Raw genomic sequence first — 24300 nt, forward strand, 5'->3', positions numbered from 1 at the left:
GAAAGTAATGCACATTAAACCGACATGTTTGATTTGAAAGCTTTATTGTAACATTTTTCACACAGGTGCAGCATTCTCACACTTACTGTGGTTACATACGTTCGTGGAGCTATTGGTGAAAATAGCTATTGGTACAGATATTGTAATCATACACTTGAATATGTGGATTAATGTACTTCTACATTCGTCATATCTTCATATCGGAGGATTTTGGTAGTCCAACATACTACTCATTTTGGATAACTACCAAAATTCTCCAAGTCATATTTAAAGGGTGTTTGCACCTGAAGAATTATACCAGTAAACAAGCATACATGTAAAGCAACTTCACAGCTCTTCAGACTGGACATAGTTTTACAGACTGGACATAGAATAATCCAGACACTAACAGATAACTATTGTGACACATAAACCATACATATATATATATTGTATTTGCAATGTCAAGTCCACTGAATCATCTTGTTGATTAAATGCTTGAGGATACACGCGACAAGCGGGCCAACAATGATGTTGCTATGATATACGTGTTCCATTGCTCTTATTTGATTTTTTTTCATCCTGGTCAGTTTTGAGAACTTGCTACTAGACCGTCGATATGACGTTTGGTAAGATAATCCAGGTGATTTAATGATGGTTCTAATAACTGCGGCAAAGTGAAGCTTGATTACTGTTAATAAGAGTCATTCTGCCTTTCTTGACACAAAATGACTTCATCATGACCTTGGTCATCTTCGCCAACCTTGGCGCTGGACCTTTATGCCACAACTTAGTACGTTCAACTGAGAACCGGTTCTTGCAGTTCTGACAGCTAGGTCTTCTTACTCGTGGAGACCATATTAGTGTCCAGAACACTTTTTTCACCCTTAAGACTTTAGGTGGCTGTGTTAGGACCTACTGGCACAGGTATAGCTATTGAAGAGAAGATGGTATAATCATGGACAATACACACTTCTCTTCCCTTGCTATCCCTGTGGCGAGGTTCTGCGCGCATTTATTCACGGTTCTTTTATGCAGTCTACTTTGGTACAGTGGCAGCATCTTCATCGTCAGAAATCAGGGGCCATTGCTCATCAGAAGGCTGTTGTTGTCCTGTTGATGGAGCTGTTTCAGTAGCAAAATCTTCAGAACCAGCATCTTCCTGCACCTAAGGTATGATAGGATGCATGTCAGCCATGCATATGTCACATGCAGAAGCTATGTGTGGACAGCGCTACAAGACACACATACATGAAGGCATCTATGCGTACATAAAAACAGCACATAATTTCCAATATACATAATTTAAAATTTGTAGGCCACATTGTAAATTGACTAATAGGAGCTTTTGAAAAGAAACTGTTAGGATATGAGTGCAATTCGGGACCAACTGGTAGACAGAAACACACCTGTATTGCGATTGAGGTGGGCTCAGTGCGGTCTTGTCCACTCTCCTGCTCGGCTTCGACTGTGACTGCAGGTCCTGCAGGCGCCTGAACGACCTCATCATCTACTGGTGCAGGGGGTACTGGAATCTGTACGAGACCTCCTTGATTTTCTATAAGTACAAAACCGGATTAGCTAGATACTGTGGCAGCTCTTCTGCTAAACAAGGAAACCGTAATCTAATTTCATAAAGGAGATGATGGCCTTCTTTTTATCAACTACTGTTTACTCTGTAGTGTTGTAAAATCAATTATCCTGTAATGTTTATTCACTTATTTCTATCGTGACGCCTTCAACAAGCTTGTGTAAATAACTACTTGTATTGTGCCGTTACCTTGGTCCCTGTGCTGTTCCTCATCATGGCGCCTTCTGTACCACAGCTTGTACAAAAGGACCGCAGCCAGCATGGACAGCACCAGGACAGGCACTCCAACACCCACTCCGATCTTCCATTGATCTGAAAGAGAGAACATTTGTATGCCATTAATTGTGTATCAGCATGTAGAAAAGCAAGTTTAAGATGGTATTGACAAAATATTGTTTTCCTACAAGTATCCCGATGGGTTGTTTTCGATCAATCAATCAATCAATCGATAGATCGATAGATTGACTTAGATTTACTAAGAAACAAACGTTCTGAAGAATGTGCCATTTGATCCTTGTTGGGGAATCCCCAATCGCTAGGCTTTTGAAGGCAGAGGCAGAGTAAATATGAGCTAATGGGTTATGTCATTCAAAGTAAACATTGCTTTGTTCTTGAGTCTTGACCATATAAGGCAACAATACTCAGTCACACATTTTTGTTTGTTTTCTTTCGATCACTCCTTACCTCTGAATGTGGCCTCTGACCCAAGGTTACTGCCATTGAACTAACGTTATAGGGAGACTACAGTTCTTGGGAATTCACCAACCTCTGATGAGTTTTCGTACATGATATGATATGATGAAGTGACTTAGACATAGAACTGTCAATAAAGATTACTTACCAGGCGTCTTGGAACCTTTTCCTGGTGTACCTTCAAGAAAAACGTCAACTTGTCAGGTGAAAACGTATCTGTACAAAAATATCTTAGAAGTGGCTGCATCTATTCATGCTATATGCTATGTGACAGATAAAATGAATAGGAAGACAATTATATATATAAACTTAATTCAGATCTAATCTATTACCAAAAAATGACACAATGATACCCTGCAGGAGGCAAGCCAATAAACTTTTCTGTGTCATTTCATTTCATTATATTGTAAATAGCATGGTCGCCGATAAAAAGGAAAAGGGAAAACAAGAAGTAGAACTCACCACAAAGTGCGCAATATGGAGAATCCGGGTACTTGGTGCATGTATCACACGCAACACAGTTCCCTAGGCCATCGGGCACTTCACCAGCGGCACATGCAGCCAAGGCTATATTAAGTGCGGCAGGTGCATCTGTAACAGCAGAAGGTATGGTCTAAGATTTGACAGACGAATTTTTTTAACATTTTGACACTTTTCCAAAATATTTGAGGGGCATCATAAAGGAAGACTGTTGAACATGAACTGAAAGACCATGCGTGTTTACGATGAGATGCATCTGATGCATGTTTGCTCACCTTCAGTATTGCCAAATGCCAAAGCCATGGCCATGATGGCTGCTGCCGTCCCCACTTTGTTCCTAATCGACATTATACAACGCTACTTCGACCAAAGGTAGCCTGCAAATCACCAACCTGTAAATTGAACCGAGGCAAAGTCAATTACAGCTTTGATATGGTTAACCTTTGCTCCCGTCATGGCACTACCTAGAAGTATATGTGGACGCCTCGACGTAAAAATAAACCCGTCGACAGTCGAGAAATGTACAAAGAAACGCACGGAAGCATCAGACAAACAGTTTGTTAACTTTAAGTCTTTATTATCTGTACCATCGCAGTAACTTTCCATTCAACCTTTATAATAGGCGGCGACGGGAACGGTCACCTGGCATTATGATTAATTACGCACGGGACTTTCCAATGTCTGCCGATGGGGATTCCCGGCCCCGCATACCTGTACAACAGTTAGTCATATCCGGACCCGGCCATTTAACGGTCCGGAATTTGCGCATTCTATCACACCCAGTGGGAAATTGGCCATCGGTCAGAAAATGATAGATTCAAATTATCTGAAGAAACCCAAAAAATGCATATCCAACCACATTCATGGCCGGTAACGTGTGAAACAAACAATACCGCGAGGCTTGTAAGGTAGCCAGGCCGGAAGTGGGACAAATGGCAAACATTATAACAGTTAGTAGTACTAGTAGTTTTCGCCGTTATATCATAATTACACAGTAACAATAACCACACTACTGCTAGAGAACCCCCTGCCAAACTGCTAGCGGTATCTAATTTGGTATGGAGACAGATGTAGCCGCTCCGTTACCTGATCTTTGTCCTGACCGCCTCGGGGGAGTTCTATGACAAAAGTGGGTGAGCTTGAGCGGCGCCGCCGTGTTGTGCGGTTCTGTGTGTTGCGTCACCAATATGCAATTCTGAACGATTCCATTTGACTTGGTAGTCGGGGTGAGGGGTGGGGGTGGATCAAATCTATCCACCAAAAAACTGAGTGCGGGTTTGCCTTAATAAAGATATCCTAACGATTCAGAGAAACTGAAAGGATAGGAAAACGGAGTTTTGACTAATTTTACTTGAACAATGGGAAAATGTAAAGTAACGTTAGAGGCTGACCAAGGTCTTTGGGCTAAAAAGGTAAAACGGATATTAGTTTCTTCCAAGTCACGTTTCATTCAGACTATTGGATAGGTTCACTTTCCAATCTGGACAGGACACGTAACCACAACACAAATGGTACAATGTAGTTTGGTCCTGCAATTGATGGTGAAGATTTCTAGAAGTTTAACGTTACATTTTGTCCATTAAACGAATGTGTCATCCAGCTTTCTTCTGATATCACAGTACATTGGATAGGAGGCCGGGTCTCCACGTCTCAGATCAGACCAGTTTGGGCTGGAAATATCTTACAGTACTATACATGGCAAGAAATTGGACATTAAGAAACATGGGGCATTTCCAAACCTAACAGAAGACCTAACGTAGAATGATATTGCACCCAAGGGAATTCACCGATTTTTGCAACACAATCCACCTTACATGCCAATCAGGTACTTGAATTTCATGTTGTCTGGGCTGGGACAGTATACACATTTTCCATCAACCCTTCGTCCAAAACCTTCCACAGCCTCGCCATCCTGACACAAGAGGGACACCGAGTCTCAAGCAAACCTTACATAACGGCATTAGCACGGGTGGTCCTTCTTAACAAGACACAAGACACGCGCAACCAAGTTTTTCCACCTTACGTTACGAGCTGCGATTTTTTCGTCAACCCTTACGTTACGGAAGCCTGTCCGCTATCTCGGGCTGCGATTTTTTCGTCAACCCTTACGTTACGGAAGCCTGTCCGCTATATCTAGCTGCGATTTTTTTTGTCAACCCTTACGTTACGGAAGCCTGTCCGCTATCTCGAGCTGCGATTTTTTTGTCAACCCTTACGTTACGGAAGCCTGTCCGCTATCTCGAGCTGCGATGTTTTCGTCAACCCTTACGTTACGGAAGCCTGTCCGCTATCTCGAGCTGCGATTTTTTAGTCAACCCTTACGTTACGGAAACCAGTTCAAGCCAGTTGCGTGTCCGCTATCTCGAGCTGCGATCTTTTCGTCAAACGTTACGGAAGTGGTCAATTATGTCCAGGTCCTGTGTGGCCCGTTGACGGAAGTGGTCAATTATACGCAAAATCCAAACACTCAGGGCCCCAACGAATATCGAAACAGTCTATATAAAGACACGAAAATATGAAAAAATGGAGCGTTTAATACCAGTCCTATGATCTTTTAAACCGAACGTTTTTAGGTGGAGACACAGCCCGGTGTGATTCTTTTAGTTCATGTTTACCAGAGTCGTTGGAGAATGCCCCACTGAATGACCAGCAGCATGCACGCCTGGCTTGGCACGTGTTGAGCAAATGTGCTTCCAAGTGTCAACTCGAAGGTCATACTACACATTTTACCAGAGAAACATTTTTTCGAAATGTTTTAGATTAGGCTATATGTAATGTTTTTTACGAGAACTTTGCTTAACAGAAGCTCGGTGACAGCTTGTGTACTGATGACTGCTAAATTCTCCCAACCGCCGGATTTTTCCAGCTGTGGGCTCGCCGGCCTCACATTTCTTCCCCTTTACAGCGTTCTTTAGAAGAAAATCATGTAAGCTCCCAAAGTTCTGCACAACATTTTGAATGTCGGAATATTAGTTCTGACCTTCTGATGGCCAAAAATCACTACCTAACAAATGAAGTCGATTTTGGTGGTCATTTTCAAAATCGTCAACCTCACACACTAAACAGCACCAAACTGGGTGCAACGCAGACGTGATAACGCCAGAGGGGACGTCACTTTATACAACTTGGAACGCCGTGGTAGCAAAAGTTCCACTCTTGTTGTAGCAAAATTTCCACTCTTGTTCATATTTGATGCACGGCATTGAACCGGAAAACATAATCATCATCGTACACTGGGCTCCTTGAAAACTAACTTCAATGAGCGTGATGTGTAGTATGACCTTCGAGTTTACACTTGGAAGCACATTTGCTCAACACGTGCCAAGCCAGGCGTGCATGTGTTCCAGGAATGAGTGTACCCCAGGAAAATCGGTCCCTTTTACACGGTGGGCGTGGCCTAAAAAGTACGAAGGCCCACAGCAACATTTAAGCACACAGCCGGGATTCTCTGCCCCCTATTGAATTAATGTATAACAGATGAATAGGGACACATTTTCCCGGGGTTTAAGCCGGGATTTTCTGTCCCCTCACTAAATGTATTACAAGAATGGGGTCATATTTTCCCGTTTTGTTTTTTAAAGACATATCTCGTAATACAACGTTTAAGAAAATGAACGTTAAGTGAACAAGAAGGCTCATTAGTTCGACATTTGTAGGGATTCCATGTTAACATATCCCAAAGGTGTCCATCAGCTACAAGTCAACTAGTCTCACTGTAGTAAAATTTGAAACCTGTTTCTCGACTTGAAACTACAACTCTTGACATTAATTTCAATGTTTCTAAATCAAATAAATATGACTTTTTGGCGATGCCTTACGGGTGAATGGGACATATTTCCCCGGGGTAACCAGTATTTCCCCTCACTGAATGACTATAACAGATGAATGGGGACACATTTTCCTAGGATTTTCAGTTCCCTCGCTTAATGTGTTACAAGAATGGGGACAGTTTTTCCTAGGATTTTCTGTCCACTCACGGAATGTATAACAGCTGAATGGGGATAGATTTTCCTAGGATTTTCTGTCCCCTCGCTTAATGTATTACGAGAATGGGGACACTCACTGAATGTCCCCTCACTGAATGACCATAACAGATGAATGGGGACACATTTTCCTAGGATTTTCAGTCTCCTTGCTTAATGTATTACGAGAATGGGGACACGTTTTCCTAGGATTTTCTGTCCCCTCACAGAATGACTACAACAGATGAATGGGGACAGATTTTCCTAGGATTTTCTGTCCCCTCGCTGAATGACTACAACAGATGAATGGGGACACGTTTTCCTAGGATTTCCTGTCCCCTCACAGAATGTATTACGAGAATGGGGACACATTTTCCTAGGATTTTCTGTCCCCTCGCTGAATGTATTACGAGAATGGGGACACATTTTCCTAGGATTTCCTGTCCCCTCACGGAATGTATAACAGGTGAATGAGGACACATTTTCCCGGGATTTTCTGTCCCCTCGCTGAATGTATTACGAGAATGGGGACACATTTTCCTAGGATTTTCTGTCCCCTCGCTTAATGTATTACGAGAATGGGGACACATTTTCCTAGGATTTCCTGTCCCCTCACGGAATGTATAACAGGTGAATGGGGACACATTTTCCTAGGATTTTCTGTCCCCTCACGGAATGTATTACGAAAATGGGGACAGATTTTCCTAGGATTTTCTGTCCCCTCGCTGAATGACTACAACAGATGAATGGGGACACGTTTTCCTAGGATTTCCTGTCCCCTCACAGAATGTATTACGAGAATGGGGACACATTTTCCTAGGATTTTCTGTCCCCTCGCTGAATGTATTACGAGAATGGGGACACATTTTCCTAGGATCGTATACATTAAGCAAGGAGACTGAAAATCCTAGGAAAATGTGTCCCCATTCTCGTAATACATTAAGAGAGGGGAAAGAAAATCCTAGGAAAATGTGTCCCCATTCTCGTAATACATTCTGTGAGGGGACAGAAAATCCTAGGAAAATGTGTCCCCATTCTCGTAATACATTCAGTGAGGGGACAGAAAATCCTAGGAAATTGTGTCCCCATTCTCATAATACATTCAGTGAGGGGACTGAAAATCCTAGGAAAACGTGTCCCCATTCTCGTAATACATTAAGCGAGGGGACAGAATATCCCGGGAAAATGTTTCCTCATTCACCTGTAATACATTCCGCGAGGGGACAGAAAATCCTATGAAAATGTGTCCCCATTCATCTGTTATACATTCCGTGAGGGGACAGAAAATCCTAGGAAAATGTGTACCCATTCATCTGTTATACATTCCGTGAGGGGACAGAAAATCCTAGGAAAATGTGTCCCCATTCATCTGTTATACATTCCGTGAGGGGACAGAAAATCCCGGGAAAATGTGTCCCCATTCTTGTAACACATTCAGCGAGGGGACAGAAAATCCCGGGAAAATGTGTTCCCATTCATCTGTTATACATTAAGTGAGGGGACAGAAAATCCTAGGAAAATGTGTACCCATTCATCTGTTATAGTCATTCAGTCGGTTACCCTGGGGAAATATGTCCCCATTCACCCGTAATGCATTCGATGGCCAAAAAGTCGAAAAACATGTTTTAAATTTGACCACAGTGAGACTAGTTGACTTTTAGTTGAGGGGACATTAATCCCGAGTACCTTTGGGGATATGTTAACCTGGAATCCCTACAAATGCCAAACTAATGAGCCTTTTTCGTTCACTGAACGTTCATATCTTTTTAATGCTGTATTACGAGATATGTCTTCAAGATGAAAAAAAGGGTGGGCATCGGAAGATCTAAGGGCACCGAAAATCTAATCTGCCCGGGAAAATGGGCCCCCTTCTTTCAATCACTACAAAAAGTATGTTTGTTCTTTAAACATTCAAGTTTAAGATGTGCGTTACATTGAAAAACAGCTTTCAATGTTGAAATATAGCATATAATAGTCTTTGTTGCTGTGGGCTTTCGTACTTTTAGGCCACGCCCACCGGCCTCAAATTGGACCAATGGCAGGAGGGGGACTGATTTTCCTGGGGAGACACATATTCCTGGAACACATGCTGCTGGTCATTCAGTGGGGCAAGGAGGTTTCAACCTCCTTGAGTGGGGCATTCTCCAACGATTCTGGTAAACATGAACTAAAAGAATCACACCGGGCTGTGTCTCCACCTAAAAACGTTCGGTTTAAAAGATCATAGGACTGGTATTAAACGCTCCAATTTTTTCATATTTTCGTGTCTTTATATAACGGTTAGACTGTTTCGATATTCGTTTGGGCCCTGAGTGTTTGGATTTGCGTATAATTGACCACTTCCGTCAACGGGCCACACAGGACCTGGACATAATTGACCACTTCCGTAACGTTTGACGAAAAGATCGCAGCTCGAGATAGCGGACACGCAACTGGCTTGAAGTTGAACTGGTTTCCGTAACGTAAGGGTTGACTAAAAAATCGCAGCTCGAGATAGCGGACAGGCTTCCGTAACGTAAGGGTTGACGAAAACATCGCAGCTCGAGATAGCGGACAGGCTTCCGTAACGTAAGGGTTGACAAAAAAAGCGCAGCTCGAGATAGTGGACAGGCTTCCGTAACGTAAGGGTTGACAAAAAAATCGCAGCTCGAGATAGCGGACAGGCTTCCGTAACGTAAGGGTTGACTAAAATATCGCAGCTCGAGATAGCGGACAGGCTTCCGTAACGTAAGGGTTGACAAAAAAATCGCAGCTCGAGATAGCGGACAGGCTTCCGTAACGTAAGGGTTGACTAAAACATCGCAGCTCGAGATAGCGGACAGGCTTCCGTAACGTAAGGGTTCACTAAAACATCGCAGCTCGAGATAGCGGACAGGCTTCCGTAACGTAAGGGTTGACCAAAAAAAAATCGCAGCTCGAGATAGCGGGCAAGCAACGGGCCATGAACGACACCGAGCAACCTGTTAGTCCTCTGTACTGAAATTCCCAAGGGAGACATGAATGAACCCCTGGTGTAGATTTTACTCGTAGCCACTGAATGCAGACTGTTATGAAAACACAATGATGTATTTAAATCGATAACCCGTTGGTTTGTAAGCTTATTTGTAAGTTTTTGAAATGCCCCATGTTTCAGAATGTCCAATATTTTGCCACTACTGTACAGTACATGTACCTTGACCCGCGTACCCGCCACCCCACGTTCAATACGATCAGGGCGTGGCTTGAGTACATTTCACATTTCACGGTCTATTCATGGAATTCCCCGTTGACTAATGTGGGTGACTCGTACACACCTGACCTTGCCTTCACTTGGGGAAATTTCTCAGTGTGTGAGCCTTCTACTTGAGTTTCACAAAATAGATCAATCACGTAGCTTTAGCACTGCAATTATTGACGATGAAGAGTTACTTGACAGTAACAAACGTTAGGTGATAACATTCTGTCCAATAAACGGCAAGTCATTGTTTCAATGTCAGTTTTCCCCTCGACAAGGGGACAGATAAAACCAGTCTGGGCTGGCTCTCGCGACATTGATTTGTGCTCGCGACATCGCCTCTGTGCATGGCACTGTCTGCACAGCCTTCGAGATGGACTCACAACTGCTATAAAGCTAACATTTCGCCGTCTTATTTACGTTAACGTTAAAATCCCCAGGAACTGAATAAAGTTATATAACTGTGTTAATAGGTGTGCAATAGCGCATCATATTTTTTTTCGAAATGACTCATTTATCGTTCAGTAGGCAGCCTATATGTCAAAAGTTACAGAAACATTTCCATAGGTAAAAAAATTTACTCTCCAAGGAGAGGTTAGGCTCCGGTTGTTTTTTTAAAACGTTTTTAGTCGTTTTTATCGGGCTTTCTATTTTGTATTGCATCTTGTACTGCCAAAACCTGGCTGGCGGACTTCAAGAAACAATACAAAATAGAAAAGCCAGATAAAAACGAAAAAAAAACACGTAAAAAACAACAACAGCCGGAGCCTAACCTCTGCTTGGAGACTAAAACATTTTACCATGGTATCAAACTTAGCTTCATGGTTTTATCTTTCAAAAGTTGATCAGAACAATCCGCGGTGCATTCCTGAGTGACGCAGTTCCGCTTCCGGTCGCCATCCGTGCTGCATGCTTTAGCTGGTTGCCTCAGAACCGGCTAAGAAGAGAACCAATTCTGTGCACAAAGCTACATTTTAGGAAACCTGTTTGTGATATAACAACAGTGTGATCGATCGTCTGTAATGACGACCCTAAGACCGTTCACATGCGATGACCTGTTCCGGTTTAATCGAGTGTAAGTCTCTCGTATGGGGGAGGGGGGCTTTTGTAGATTTGGTAAGCACTCAGCTCATACAGAGGTAGAATTTGTTTTCGGCTGCTATATAGTATAAAGGCAAATTGCCTTTATACTATATAATCATATTATATGATAAACCTGACGTGTAACGGTGCAATGGTATAAAACAGTAGATAACTATATATTTATATGTGCAAAATGCATTTGAGTTCCACAAGGATATCATCAATGAATCATTTTCGACAATATTTCTTTAGACTTATAACCTGTGCTGATATGGTATCTTACATAATTTGCAGTTTCGTATAGTATAACTAGATTATAAAAAATCAGAAGGATGCTTTTACATCCCACGAATAACAACATCTTGACGCTTACTGTGCCAGAGTAATATTTTTTACTTTAAACCTTTCCCGCACCAAGGTTCACTGACCCATATTACATTACATCATCATCACAGTTTACCACCGTCATTGATAATTTATCATGTTACACAGTGTGTTCTGGGTCATACTGTAACAAAACATTTGGGCACTGGTAGACATTTGGGAAATATCATTGAGCATTGGACAAGTGTTTAAATCAAGCTAGAATATTAAATAATATTTTCTAGCTGCAGAGTTGGATTAGGCTACCCCTGGCAGAAAAATCTTAGGCTTTTGGCAGCCTAATCCAAAAGTTGCTCTGCAGCTAAATATTTTCAAAGATGACTATTGAAATATATGAACAAACATAACCTGAATTGCATTTCCCTTAATTGCAGGAATTTGGATCCACTGACTGAAACTGTATCCTTCAAATTAGTGTGTTGGTGTTAATGTGGTCATTTTGCAACATTAAAAACATACATTGCATGGATTGTATTGTTTTAAAGTGTGGTTCTCTCCTCTTTGAAGAAGAGATTTTTTCTTAACGCTTCTGGTTTGACTGTCAATGATCCGTTGCAGTATATGTATTGTTGTATACAAGTATGTTGTATATCATGTTGTATACATGGTTAAGGATTCCTTGATACTTGTCCAGTATGGCCTACCATTCTACATGCAGTACCTGGCCAGGTGGCCTGAGTACTTCCAGGTGGCTGAGTCACCCACAGGGGAGATCATGGGATACAGTAAGTACAGTGGTGTGCTCTTGATATGGTTGCATTAATGATATGCCAGATTGTTCTATTGCTAAAAGGAATCACGACATTGATTTTAAACTGTTCCTGTTGATATTCTTAGCTCAACTAGTCTTGATACGTAAATCACATAGATGTTTTATTGTTTTCTGTCTACAGTAATGGGTAAGGCAGAAGGCCGTGTTGCCCAGGAGGAGTGGCATGGACACGTCACGGCGCTGTCTGTGGCACCTGAGTTCAGGAGACTGGGGCTGGCCGCCAAGATGATGTCAAGCTTGGAGCAGATTTCAGAAAAGTAAGGCTTTATCTGATTGTGGATGTAGTGCTCTGGATGGAACATATTTGCAAGTATTTTTTTTATATGATATGTTGTTTGGATACTGTATGACTGTTTTCTAACATGAATCATAACATTTCTTCCCTTTTGACTGCAGCAAGAACTGTTACTTTGTGGACCTGTTTGTGCGAGTGTCTAACAAGGTTGCAGTGGACATGTACAAGAAGCTGGGGTACAGCATCTACAGGACTGTGCTGGAGTACTACTCAGGAGACCCTGATGAGGATGCTTATGGTGAGCTTGTATCAGTTTGTGGTTTGAAGAAAACAAAAAGCAGATAGAGACAAAAAATTGATTTATTGAATTGAATTCTTCTTCTCTTACCAGCTGATCCATTATCTTGATATATGTCGACATCCTTTTTACCTTCGCCAAGAAGGTTACATTTTGGGTAGCGTTTGTGTGTATGTATGGGTGTTTGTAGAAGACCACCATAACTCAAGAGCGCCTAGATGGATTGTATTGATATTCGGTATGTGGGTAGGTCTTGTTAAGACCTGGAAACGAGTGGATTTTGGGCCCCCTAGCGGCCTATTACGGTACTGCAGCGGAACTTCCTGGTTTGATATCTTGAGTTCTGGACATGCTGCGGCTATGAATTTTAAGTAGTAGACAGCTCTTGATGCCGTGAGTAGGTGGTCTAGGTTTGGGCCCCCTAGCGACTTGTTTGGAACTGCAGGGCAGGTTTAGTGTCAGCCTTTTAAAGGGAATAACTCAAGAAGAGGTTGACGGATTGTTATGATTTTTGGTTTGTGGATAGTTTACGTGATGCTTCATATAATTACATATTATCTATGCAGATTGGAAGCTAATTTGCATAATTGATTAAGAAATTGTCTAAACACGCTCAGTTCCATTACAGGACCATCGCAACATGTGACATTTGTAACTGAGAAAGAGAAGAATATTGATAGATATATGCAGATTATATTACTACAACTTTCCTTTGTCGGGTGATGATGTGTTGGTTGTATAACATACCTAGAGCTACAAGAGTTAGGCGATGGTCTGAGAAGGAAAGCATAAATCAATTTCGCCTGCGAAATATTATGCTAAATAAAGACCTAATTTGCATAATTCATGAGACTATGCTATAATGTCAGTGTGGTAAATGACGGGAATGTTTTACTTGTAGCATTTGGAAGTTATGTACAGGTGAACATCGTTGAACATTAATTATGCAAATGAGATCCTCATTTGCATAAAGTATCAGAAAATGCGATAAAAGCCTTCTTTCTTAACATAGATTGTGTGCGTCTGTTGTTTGGTGGAGGACATGATCAAGTAATATGATTTATGCAAATAAGAGCCTTATTTTCTAATTAATGACAAACACAATTGATACAGCAGTTGTAAAAGATGGAATCATTTGGCGAAGATATGGGGTCGTGGAACTCTAGTTTCATTCTATGTTGTACCTGATTTTGGTCACTACCGCTGGTATACCTCCCTTCCAAGGTTTAAGGGACTGCGATAGGGTAGCACTCATTAACTTGTACTTCTGTTGAAATGAATATCACTACCGGTATGTCCGATTGATGGAAAAATTGTCTGTGTGTTTTTCAGACATGAGGAAGGCCCTGTCTGCAGATGTGAAGAAGAAGTCCATCATACCCTTACCCCATCCTGTCCGACCAGAGGACATAGAATAACAATAGTGAACCACAGCAGGATTCTTACAGGTCTGGGACAGATGTAAAACAAACTTCGCCCTAAATATATGATCAGCCAAATTGACAGTTGCAGTTTTCTTGCCATGTTACCAAGTGCCAGCCTACAATCATGGTAGTTTTTATGTCACTGTCAAACTTACAATCTCATTAAGTAACGATGTATGTCCAGCAAGTCAGCCATAAGTACAAAAATTTTAAAAGGAGAGTGTCGGAGACCATACGCCATTTTCAACAGTGATTTCCCCAAAATTTAGGGCATAAGTCATTAAGTGTAACAGGGACTGCCCCCTGAAGAGACAAGGCATCTGTCATAGATCTGCAAGAGATCTGCTGTGGGGCCCAACCTTAATGAGGTTTGGGGCAATGTTATATTTGTAGCTATACATGTACAAGCACCACAATTCTATCCTGGGTACAATCCCCATGAGTATACACCCCCTTTCACTGATGCCCACAGTCAGGGGGAGTGAACCTAAACTCAGGAGGATGGGAACCAGAGGATGGTACCCAGCTTACAAGTCTAGTTTTTTTTTTTAATTCTTCCATTTGAAAGGTTATTTTGGATGGATGTTGGTAGATAGAAGCACCAAAAGTAATGAGCCAGACTAAGTGTTTAAAAGTGCAGGTACTGTATACCAAAGGTTAGAGAAGTTTAAACATTTATTACATGGGGGGGAAATGCTTATAGCCAACCATATTCTTTTTGTAGCCTTGTTTATCTAGATGATAACAAGGTGTAAGAAGTGGAGTGGGTTGAACATGAAAAAATACTAGTAGTGTCGATGTAACTATCCTCACAGTAATGGGATCTGTTAGCCTCCTTCACCAGCCTCTCTGAGGGCATTGGCGTAAGTTGTTGGGGGGTGGGTTGGGTTGGGGAGGTCGATTCGCGATTTTTAACGTCGGAGAATACGCCAGGAAGGAAAATATGCCGCGAAAGGAAAAATACTGGGAAAGGAATATATGCTGGGAAGGTTGTACCAAGGAAGTTCCTGGTTTTTCAGCAAATAAAGTAATCTGCATGTAACAAAGCATTTTGTGCAGCGAGTAATCAGAGAATGTTGACACAGTGAGAAGACATTGTTTTTCCCGTCGCAAAATAAATATGAGTGATGAGAAGTGAACATCTTAATAATAATATGTATACATTCCCCAAGCCTTATGTAGTAGTCAAAGCCTACAGCAGTATTTGTTTCCGTACCATTTGTTAGAGGAAAAGGTTTGTACTTTGGCTAGGCTTTGTCTCAGAGCGACTTTCCAGGACAATATATTGCGATAATGTCAGAGCTTGCATTCCTGAAATGTCCTGAGCTCTCAACTCGTAGCGTCTGAAGCGGTCTCTGGGCGACGTTTTGATGTTGCTGTTTATACCAAAATTTAGTCCGTAGATGCTACAGTACTAGTAACGTCATTCATAACAGAAGACGTCATCTTTCCGTCGGGTTTTACGTTAATTTTTGCCAGCAAACGTTACAGATGAGAAATACCTCGGCATTGGTGTTTTTCTCATCAAAAGGATATTATCAATAGCTGCATGAAACATGTGCCATCTGTGGTAACGATACAGATGGTACATGTTTCGCACAGCTATTGATAGGGTCCGCCTTCTACCGGAATACAGAGGAAAACACAGGAAAACATATGAAGGAGGGTGAAATCTACTGAAATACAGCATGTAAGTTTTGACGTGTAAACATGGCAGGTCGCTATATTTTGGCAAAGAATAATCTACTCATGGCCCTGGAAATTAGCCTCCTTAGCAGGCTCTCTGTGGTCTTTTTTGTGTGCTCATAATACACTTGGAGGCCAGTAATCAGCGACGGCCGGCAATCAGCGACCCAGTACAAAAAGAAATGGCTCCTTCAGTCCTTGCTTCGAATATGACAGTCTGTGAGTTATCCCCTTTAACTTGATCTTACTTGGCTTTACACTAGTATGAAACTGTTACATGTACATTAATGATTTTCATAACCCCGCTGACCACCTTAGGATAAGGCATGAACCTTGGATATAATGAAACTCACCTGTCACAAACTGGTGAATAAGTTCGATCGGCGGTTTAACTTGCGAAACCCGACGCGGGGCTGTTATTCAAATGCATGAACTAGTAATGGTTGCCGCCCGAAATAGACCGCTTGAATAGCTAATACGTCATCGGTAAGTCCCGTGACCCTCGGCCTTTCGTGGGCGTGGCTATTGGCATGAATGGGCGTATATATACGTCATGCGGCTGCCATGGTCACGGTTGTTCTGCGTTGTTTCTAGAAAAACCTGGATCTTTCTGCAACGACGAAAATATGTATATTCACTACAAATATTTAACGTTATATCTTTTGTATTAGCCTACACAATACGTGTGTATGTTTTTTTTTAATCCTCGCATGTCTTCTCTTTGGGCAGCGGGCAAATTCTAGGTTGGTGTTAACGTGCATGATCAATGAGGAAAATCCTTGGGAAAATCTATCATTCAAATGATTTGATCTTCATGTCAGGTGTTATACATGGTCTATACACGCGGGTCTATTTTGCATAGTTGCTGTTAAAGTGTCATAACTCGTTGGTGGTAAATGATGAGAATCTCATACTTGTGACAAGTTAGTCAGTTAAAGGCGTACACCACCATGTAAATGCGATGGTCATCAGTATGAAGTGGAATCCTGACAAGGTCGAACGGACTTTCACACATTCAACACATTGTATTTTGGTAGAGAATACCATTTAAAAAAATAATTTACGTTAATTACAGCTTTATTTGCATTGAAACACTAGAGGCGAGTAGAACAGAAGGAAACAACATCCCGACTCCCGGGATCGGGATTCGAACCCGCGCCACAAAAGCTCAGAGCTCCTTGGCAAGGACGATAGGCGCTACTTGAACCCCACTGTTACACTACTCCCCCTTTTCTTTTCAAGATTCGTCCTCGAATCTCTGAGTTAGATATCCCTGTGGGCAGGCACATCTCCAGTCTGTTAACCACCAGGATCGGTGTGGGAACCAGTGAAACAACCAGAGCGGCGAGTAGAACAGAAAGAAACAACATCCCGACTGCTGGGATTCGAACCCACGCCGAAGCCGGATCACAGGTCCAGATACGCTACCATTGTCGTGACAAAAGCTCAGAGCTCCTTGGCAAGGACGGTAGGCGCTACTTGAGGTTACAGCATAATGTATGAGGCAAGATAAAACGTCTGAATACTTAATCCAAACTCTTGTTTCTGTTAAAAGTAGAAAATTGTGCTCTGTATAAGTAGAATATGATGTTGAATATACCATTGCCCTGGTACATTTCAATTTTACACAACAAACAATACAGTTATTGAGGCTAATGAAATGTATGGTTGTGAGAAATGATAGTACCGATTAAGAATAAATATTATACTAACTGACGGGGAGTCATCACCGTGACATCACAGCCTGTTCCTAATTAATTAGTCGCACCAAAGAGCGCGGCGGTGACATTTTCAGATCGCCGTTTTCTTCACCTCGGACAATTCATCTGAAAATCACATCGATGTTTTCAGAAAATATCATATATTTATGTGAAAGATAGAGGAAAGCTCATTTCAGCGTCTCTTTAAAAAGAGTGGTCAATCATAACTTACTAGTATTCGGGATGTACACTATGTACTTGAAATACCTGCAGATGAATATGGTTTAATGACCGGCTATTCACCTGAGAATGAGTGACGTGTACGTGTGTGGGCGAGGAAACAGGAAGCCGTACGCTCTTTTAATTCTTCCCCTTGGTTTTTAAAGGAAGTACAAATGCACAGTTCTAAGAGAATGTGTCCAAGAAGCAAGACATGAAAAAATGAGCATTCACCAGAGATACAATATAACCATTTGTTAAAATGTCTATATGCTTGTAAATGTTTGGACATGCCCAGGATAAGTCATTGCGTTGTGTTTTCTGCTTTGCACGTGTAAGTTGTAACAAAGCACACAACACCTGACGTCATTGGGATTCCCGGCTGACTCATACTTCTGCGCAGGCGTACAGAGCGCTTTTTCGGAGCACGCCGTGTGTACAGAAGTGCTGAGTTCGCCGTCTGCACTGTCCAATTTCGGTACATTATTTTGGTGCAGAGACTCGCCGCGCATGCATACGTACCATAAATGCACAGAGTTGGTCATGGCGAGGCGACAGCAGTCGGGATTGCCCATGAAACTTATTTTGACGAATGGTATAGTGTAGTCTGAACGCACTCGGTCATTGAACTTTGACCTGGGTTTCCCGTGTGGTGACGTAATATATCATATGTAAGTATAAGCAGGGTTTTTTTCTGAATGCGTCATATTTCTTGGAGTAAAGTCTCTGTGAAACACTTCGACAGTCTATATGCTGGACAGTTTTTCTTCTGTACCTCCTTCAAATATAGCAGAGCCGTTTTTCATCAGGAACAGTGAAGTTACAGGGCCTGACATGGATCTAGACTTCGCGTACCCCCTGGAGGACAGATACAAGTGCCTCCTGTGTGGCCGATGTCTTCGGAACCCCCGGCAGTCTCTTGAATGTGGTCATCGGTTCTGTGAAAGCTGCCTAACAGAAGAATTACGGTAAGAATTTTGACCTATCTCAAGTACTTTTGATATGTATCGTTTATGCCCGATGATACCGTACATGTATTGCTTCCGGTATTGGCGGCCGTTCCGACACTCCACTATAGCGTTTACCCATTAAACATTTAACCCACTAAAGCAATACAAAGATTTAAATGTTGTTGTTTTCTTTGAACTACAGTAAAGATGCACCGAGATGTCCAGTGGACAAACAGGCACTTTCTGCAAATGGGGTAAGTAGAAATCGTGACGACTTAAATAAAATACTCTTATTTTTCTTGTACGTAACTGTTACGTATGATCGCCTGTTGATATTAGGCTCATGTAGAGGTGAAGCAAGAATATAAGCCCCTTGGGTGAAGTTAGCTTTGCTTCCAAGTGATTAGAGAAAAGACAATATAAGGCGTGAAATAACACCAACACCCATGACAAATATAAAACTTCTAGAAATAAAAAAAAAGCTGCATTCACTGACATGGCATAAATCGCTATATATGGTGCAACAAAGATTTATCCTCGAACCTCTTCTGATTTTGATTTACTAGTATATAAATGATCTAACATATCTATCCCCAAACCTTTCACTCTTTAAATTGTTGATATCCCAAACTTGTTTATATTGCCCGACGAAAACTTCAATACTTTGGTAACTAGTCTACCTTGAATGAAGAACTAGAGAAAATAAGTACTAGTACCTTGTTCAAAACAACGAATTTGTCTTTCAATGTTGATCAAACAAATCTGATAATTTTTGCAAGCGCTAGAAACGAAAAAAAAAACATATGAAAAATGCTAAAATACAAACATGTATTTATGTGTGGTATTGACATCCACCCGCTCTCACATTTATGATTACAGACAGCTTTCCTAACTCTGAACTCTTTGGGATTATAGGTATTTCCAGACAAGGGTGCGGAAAGGGAGATTGGACAGCTCGTAGTCAACTGTGTCAATAAAAAAGCAGGGTGTGAAATACAAGCATCAATCAAGGAACTCCAGGTACGTCTCACAGATTTCTCTTCACAAATCCAACACTATTTCAATAAAGCCTGCTAAATAAAGCATAGCGCGGACAAAAGTTGCATGTGACAAACTGTAAAATCAGCAAATATTCTATCATAATGTTTATAAAGCTTAATGTGAAGCCAGAGCGATCTATAGCAAAGTTATGAATATGTACAAAAACCCCATGGCCATGCTTACGGTTTTTTACAAATGCTTTTGAAATGGGCATTTTCACTTATTCTTATATTTGTCTTTGGAATGAATTTTCATGTATATTATATTCATATCACAACAGGAACATCTAGAAGAATGCAAATATGCCACAATAGAGTGCATACACAAGTCTAAGGGCTGCAACGTGCAAGTACCAAGATGTCACCTAGCGGAACATCTGGAAAATGAATGTCAGTTCCGACAAGAGCCGTGCAAGTTCTGTCAGGAGTTAATACCTCTGGCACAGACGGAGGTGAGGATTTGATTCGTTTGTACCAACATGTTGATTATTAAATCAAGCAGTTTTATATGATATGTTTTCTCACTATGCACATTATACATCGCTGATGTAATTTCGAACTAATAAGAAAATTATGTTCAACGTCACTGTCACAGTTGCGATTGTTTGGGAGACGTGTCCTTGCACGTGCAGTTGAATGAAGTGTTTATTTTCTCCAGGACCACACAAAGCAGTGTCCGAAGGCCCCAAGTTCTTGTCCAAATGGCTGCGAGTTGACAGGAGTGACACGAGAAGAGGTAGAAACACGTCAATTTTCACATTTCCTATGCATCACCAAAATGAGGCTTTAATCAGAATTATACTTTAATTCATATTTTCGTTGTCTAAATTGGAGTCCTTAACATCTTTTACAGGTAGAGAAACACCTCCAGGATGAATGCCCCCAGTCAGAAGCCAACTGCAGATTCAACTCCTACGGATGTACATTTAAGGTAAATTTACTTCACCCCAACTATAAAATGTGAATCAGTATCGAGGCCGTGGGAATAAATATTACTCGTAATGCTATTGTAACGTTATTGATATTGTATGTTATCTGTAAATACATGTAGAAGCAATTGTATTAATCTTATTAGATAAAACAAAATTTTTATTGTAGTGGTTGTCAATACTGTCTTGCATAATAGCTTCTTTATCCAAATTTTTCACAGCAGAAAGCGATATTATACATTACATCATCCTTGTATACGAACATATGATCATAATCATATTGACATAATGATGATATTTTTATCAGGGCCCGAGGAGTCATGTCAGTGAGCATGAATCTCTGTCCATGGCAGAGCACCTACTTATGGTAACCAGCAACCTGGCTAACCTGGAGCTCAGTCTGTCTGAATCACGTCGAGAGCTACAGGAAGTCTCTAACCAGAGAGACCTGTTTAAGAACACAGTCACACAGCAAGCAAGCGAGATCACGTCACTGAAACAAAAATCTGAAAAGCAAGATGGAAAAATTGCATCACTTCAGGTAACATGAATGTTCCTAGTTTATCATTAATCAAAAGTTAATTCCAGGGCAAAGTAACAATTGGTCTAAATGAATATTTATTTATTCATTCATTTTTTAATGAATATTAAAATAACAAGGTCATCATGCTGCTAGATTAAATATATTAGAATATAAAATTTATTTACCCATTGTAAATCTGTTTGTCTCTTACAGAAAATGGTAGCCAACCAAACAGACAAACTTATGAAGTTTGAACAAGATCTGGAGACAACTGCAAAGAAGGAAGAAGTGGAGGGTCAAAAGAGGGACCTGGTGGCCGTGAAGGAAACAGTTAAAAGAACAGAAAACAGACTGACCAAGTTGGAGACCAGGGGATCAGGAGGAGGGGGGGTGTTTTCAGGTGCAACAGGTATGTGTTGTCTTGTAAGAAATGTTTGATTTTCCCCCTACAGTTGAGAGAAAAAACTATACAGGATCTAGTTGTACCGAATGAAAAATATAGAATTCTCATATAAGCAAATGCCAAGCAAATCTACATATCATTAAATTTTTGGTACATGTTTTGTATTGCACTGTAGAGTAGAATTTCGTCTACTTGCATATGTATTAATGTTAACTGGTTCTGATGTCCCACAGGAGAAGTAGAAACACAACTTGCATCTCAAGACAGACAACTCGGCATCCACGATGTCCGACTGGCTGAGATGGACCTCCGCTTCCAGATCCTGGAGACAGCCAGCTTTGATGGAACCCTTCTGTGGAAGATCAAGGACTACACCAGGAGAAAGCACGACGCAACCACAGGCAGAACTTTGTCTCTGTACAGTCAGCCCTTCTATACCAGTAGAAATGGTTATAAGATGTGTGCTAGGGTGTACCTGAATGGGGATGGTATGGGGAAGGGTACACACATGTCCCTGTTCTTTGTAGTCATGAGAGGAGACTATGATGCCCTGTTGCCCTGGCCCTTCAGACAGAAAGTAACCCTGATGCTTCTAGACCAGGATCAGGGCAGGCGCCACCTGTCGGATACGTTCCGCCCTGACCCGACCAGCAGCAGCTTCAAGCGCCCCACCAGCGACATGAACATTGCTTCAGGCTGCCCGCTGTTCGTGTCACAGGCTGTAGTGGAGGGGAGCCCTTATCTTAAGGACGACACGATTTTTATCAAGGTTATCGTTGAGACATCGGACTTGGTTGGACCATAGCGGCATAGGATAGGGCATCATTACCACACAGTATTGCATTATTCCCATTAACCTACCAGAAACAGTTGACGATAGGTCTAAGGCTAAGGCCCAGTTCAGGCAATCAATGCAACAAAAAACAAAACAAGTTTCCAACTTAGCCATAGGCTTTTGTAGTATTCCAAAAGCATTTTACAACCACTAGACTTAAAAACGGTTACAAAGATGCCAGCCCAGGCTTTCTAGACAGTGACATGGTTGGAACCGGAGATGGCTAACCCTCTTCTAGAACTATAATGTCTTCAGGGGTGTTGAAGAAGTTGTACAATCCTAGTACATTGGGTATAACTGCTGCTTGGGGATGACTGGTCGTATGGAGTTTTTTTTTCAGATTTAGGCACCAAACAATGCAAGCTGCGTTTATCCTGTAAGGTACCTGTAGGCACTTTAGGGATGTACATGTATTGGTAAAAAAGAAATGTAACTTCAAAGAATATTCCTCTTGACAATAATATGTGCCTGGAATAGTTATGGATGTTAATTTTACCTCTCCTTTGTGATATGATGTTTTTAACTCCTTTATAGAGTGACATCTGTGCACCGTAAATTGCTGCTGATATGTATAGACTCAGCTTCTTTTTGTAGATATAGCTCAAGACTACTTTTGAATGCAGTCTCTATATACTATTTCGATATGTTGGTATTTTATTGTTAAGTTTTTAACTAGGCATTAGTATCGCATTGTATGATGATGGCCTTATGTTATAAAATTAAGCACAAATGAAAAAAAAAAGAAATTTCGGAAAAATACAGTGCCAAATATCAAATACAATGTACACTCTCTTAGACACTAGGGGATCAGAATCATCTTTATTGAGCCTCAGACTTAGACATACAAATACAAGATGAAAGATTAAAATACCTAGGCCAGCCCTTTTTCCAGACTTACAACGTCCAGAGGGCGCAAGGTAAAACATATTAAAAAAAAAGAACAATCGTGTGCGTCGGACTGCTGAGATTCTTTAAAATTCTTTAACCCTATTGCACAAGAAGATTGCAAAACTCATATATTGCACTAATTGCATATTGCACTATCTCATGTAACGATAACAGCTATCAGCAGCTTGAGAATAGACCCAGAGGTTTTTCCCACCCAACTGTATTTCTTGCACAATATATAACATATGAAGTGCATACTGCACACTTTCCTAACTTGCGTTTCAGCTGGCGGACTTCGCGTTCCTTGTGGCTTACAACACACAGGGATTTTAACTTCGAGCAGTTCTCGCTGTTAACCCACCCCCTACTACCAATTTCAATAGTGACAAGAGTAGCTTTGTAGGTGCTGTGCATGTCAATTTCATTTAATAAGTCTTCATACTTTGCCCTTTTCCTGTCCTCGGCACTACGGGCGTTTTGTTCGAAGGGTACAGTGAGTTCAATAAGAGTCAGTGTTTGTTTGACCGGGTCTTGTATGGTTATGTCTGGGACAAGCGACGTGGGTAGAATGTCCGGTGGAATGGTGGAATGTGTGCCTCCTGTCACTGAATCTGCGCTCAAGTCGCACCTGATGATGACCTGTTGTCCCGACTCGGAATGCCACTCCTTGAGTACGCTGTTGTGACGCCAGGTGTACCGACTGTCCTTCAAGGCAACCGGACAAGAGTTCAGAACATGCCTCAGTGTTTGGTGACCTTGGCATAGAGGGCAGTTAGACGACAGCACTTTCCCCCATCGGACCAAGTTGTCGCGTGTAGGCAGCCAATTGACCATGCCGCTCAGGGCAAACTCAAAGACGCCTCGAGGGCTGTTGCACAGTGAGCTCCTCCATCTTGTGTCAGACTGCTCGACTTCAACTAGTTCCACCCAGGTACCCTGTACTGTAAGCGTTCTGCAGTGTTCCTCTATCTTCTTGTCTTCTGACAGTCGAAGATGGGCTTTTGCCTTCTGA

General features: G+C 41.6%; 3 protein-coding genes across 8 annotated transcripts; 2 read left to right on the top strand and 1 right to left on the bottom strand.

Moving 5' to 3' along the window:
• Positions 1-27: 27 nt before the first annotated feature.
• On the bottom strand, positions 28-16268 carry LOC118412727. 3 transcript variants are annotated; one of them, XM_035815775.1, is made up of 7 exons: positions 16155-16268; positions 3019-3135; positions 2726-2854; positions 2412-2441; positions 1760-1882; positions 1389-1537; positions 28-1147 (listed from the first exon to the last, which is right to left on the bottom strand). In XM_035815775.1, the coding sequence occupies exons 2-7, from the start codon at positions 3089-3091 to the stop codon at positions 1019-1021; spliced, it is 633 nt and encodes a 210-aa protein (XP_035671668.1). In that variant the 5' UTR covers positions 3092-3135; positions 16155-16268; the 3' UTR covers positions 28-1018. The 3 variants fall into 3 exon arrangements, with proteins under 3 accessions (XP_035671668.1, XP_035671659.1, XP_035671651.1); XM_035815766.1 differs by lacking the exon at positions 16155-16268 and adding an exon at positions 10751-10858; XM_035815758.1 differs by lacking the exon at positions 16155-16268 and adding an exon at positions 3830-3918.
• Positions 10794-15272, top strand: LOC118412761 (N-alpha-acetyltransferase 20-like). The gene is made up of 6 exons (XM_035815784.1): positions 10794-10994; positions 11761-11785; positions 12021-12111; positions 12280-12415; positions 12555-12691; positions 14024-15272. The coding sequence occupies exons 1-6, from the start codon at positions 10942-10944 to the stop codon at positions 14107-14109; spliced, it is 528 nt and encodes a 175-aa protein (XP_035671677.1). The 5' UTR covers positions 10794-10941; the 3' UTR covers positions 14110-15272.
• Positions 16269-18124: 1856 nt separating the features above from the next.
• On the top strand, positions 18125-23345 carry LOC118412391 (TNF receptor-associated factor 3-like). Of its 4 annotated transcripts, none has more exons than XM_035815242.1 (10): positions 18125-18391; positions 18511-18688; positions 18873-18924; positions 19586-19690; positions 19992-20162; positions 20369-20446; positions 20564-20641; positions 20947-21180; positions 21376-21571; positions 21799-23345. In XM_035815242.1, exons 2-10 carry the CDS (start codon positions 18555-18557, stop codon positions 22368-22370), a joined length of 1620 nt encoding a protein of 539 aa, XP_035671135.1. In that variant the 5' UTR covers positions 18125-18391; positions 18511-18554; the 3' UTR covers positions 22371-23345. The 4 variants fall into 4 exon arrangements, with proteins under 4 accessions (XP_035671135.1, XP_035671145.1, XP_035671125.1 ...); XM_035815252.1 differs by having other exon boundaries at positions 18514-18688; XM_035815232.1 differs by having other exon boundaries at positions 18530-18688.
• Positions 23346-24300: the final 955 nt, after the last annotated feature.

This window comes from Branchiostoma floridae, chromosome 1 (assembly GCF_000003815.2).
Source record: "Branchiostoma floridae strain S238N-H82 chromosome 1, Bfl_VNyyK, whole genome shotgun sequence".
NCBI lineage: Eukaryota > Metazoa > Chordata > Leptocardii > Amphioxiformes > Branchiostomatidae > Branchiostoma > Branchiostoma floridae.

Excerpts from the sequence above, each read along its gene's own strand:
- LOC118412727 (XM_035815775.1), bottom strand. The coding sequence starts at position 3,091 with ATGTCGATTAGGAACAAAGTGGGGACGGCAGCAGCCATCATGGCCATG. Across the intron at positions 2,855-3,018 it reads GGCATTTGGCAATACTGAAG|ATGCACCTGCCGCACTTAAT; the intron begins GTGAGCAAACAT and ends CTGCTGTTACAG. Across the intron at positions 2,442-2,725 it reads TCCATATTGCGCACTTTGTG|GTACACCAGGAAAAGGTTCC; the intron begins GTGAGTTCTACT and ends TTTTTCTTGAAG.
- LOC118412761 (XM_035815784.1), top strand. The coding sequence starts at position 10,942 with ATGACGACCCTAAGACCGTTCACATGCGATGACCTGTTCCGGTTTAAT. Across the intron at positions 12,112-12,279 it reads AGGGGAGATCATGGGATACA|TAATGGGTAAGGCAGAAGGC; the intron begins GTAAGTACAGTG and ends TTCTGTCTACAG. Across the intron at positions 12,692-14,023 it reads CCCTGATGAGGATGCTTATG|ACATGAGGAAGGCCCTGTCT; the intron begins GTGAGCTTGTAT and ends TGTGTTTTTCAG.
- LOC118412391 (XM_035815224.1), top strand. The coding sequence starts at position 18,471 with ATGCTGGACAGTTTTTCTTCTGTACCTCCTTCAAATATAGCAGAGCCG. Across the intron at positions 20,447-20,563 it reads CAGGAGTGACACGAGAAGAG|GTAGAGAAACACCTCCAGGA; the intron begins GTAGAAACACGT and ends CATCTTTTACAG. Across the intron at positions 21,181-21,375 it reads GAAAAATTGCATCACTTCAG|AAAATGGTAGCCAACCAAAC; the intron begins GTAACATGAATG and ends TGTCTCTTACAG.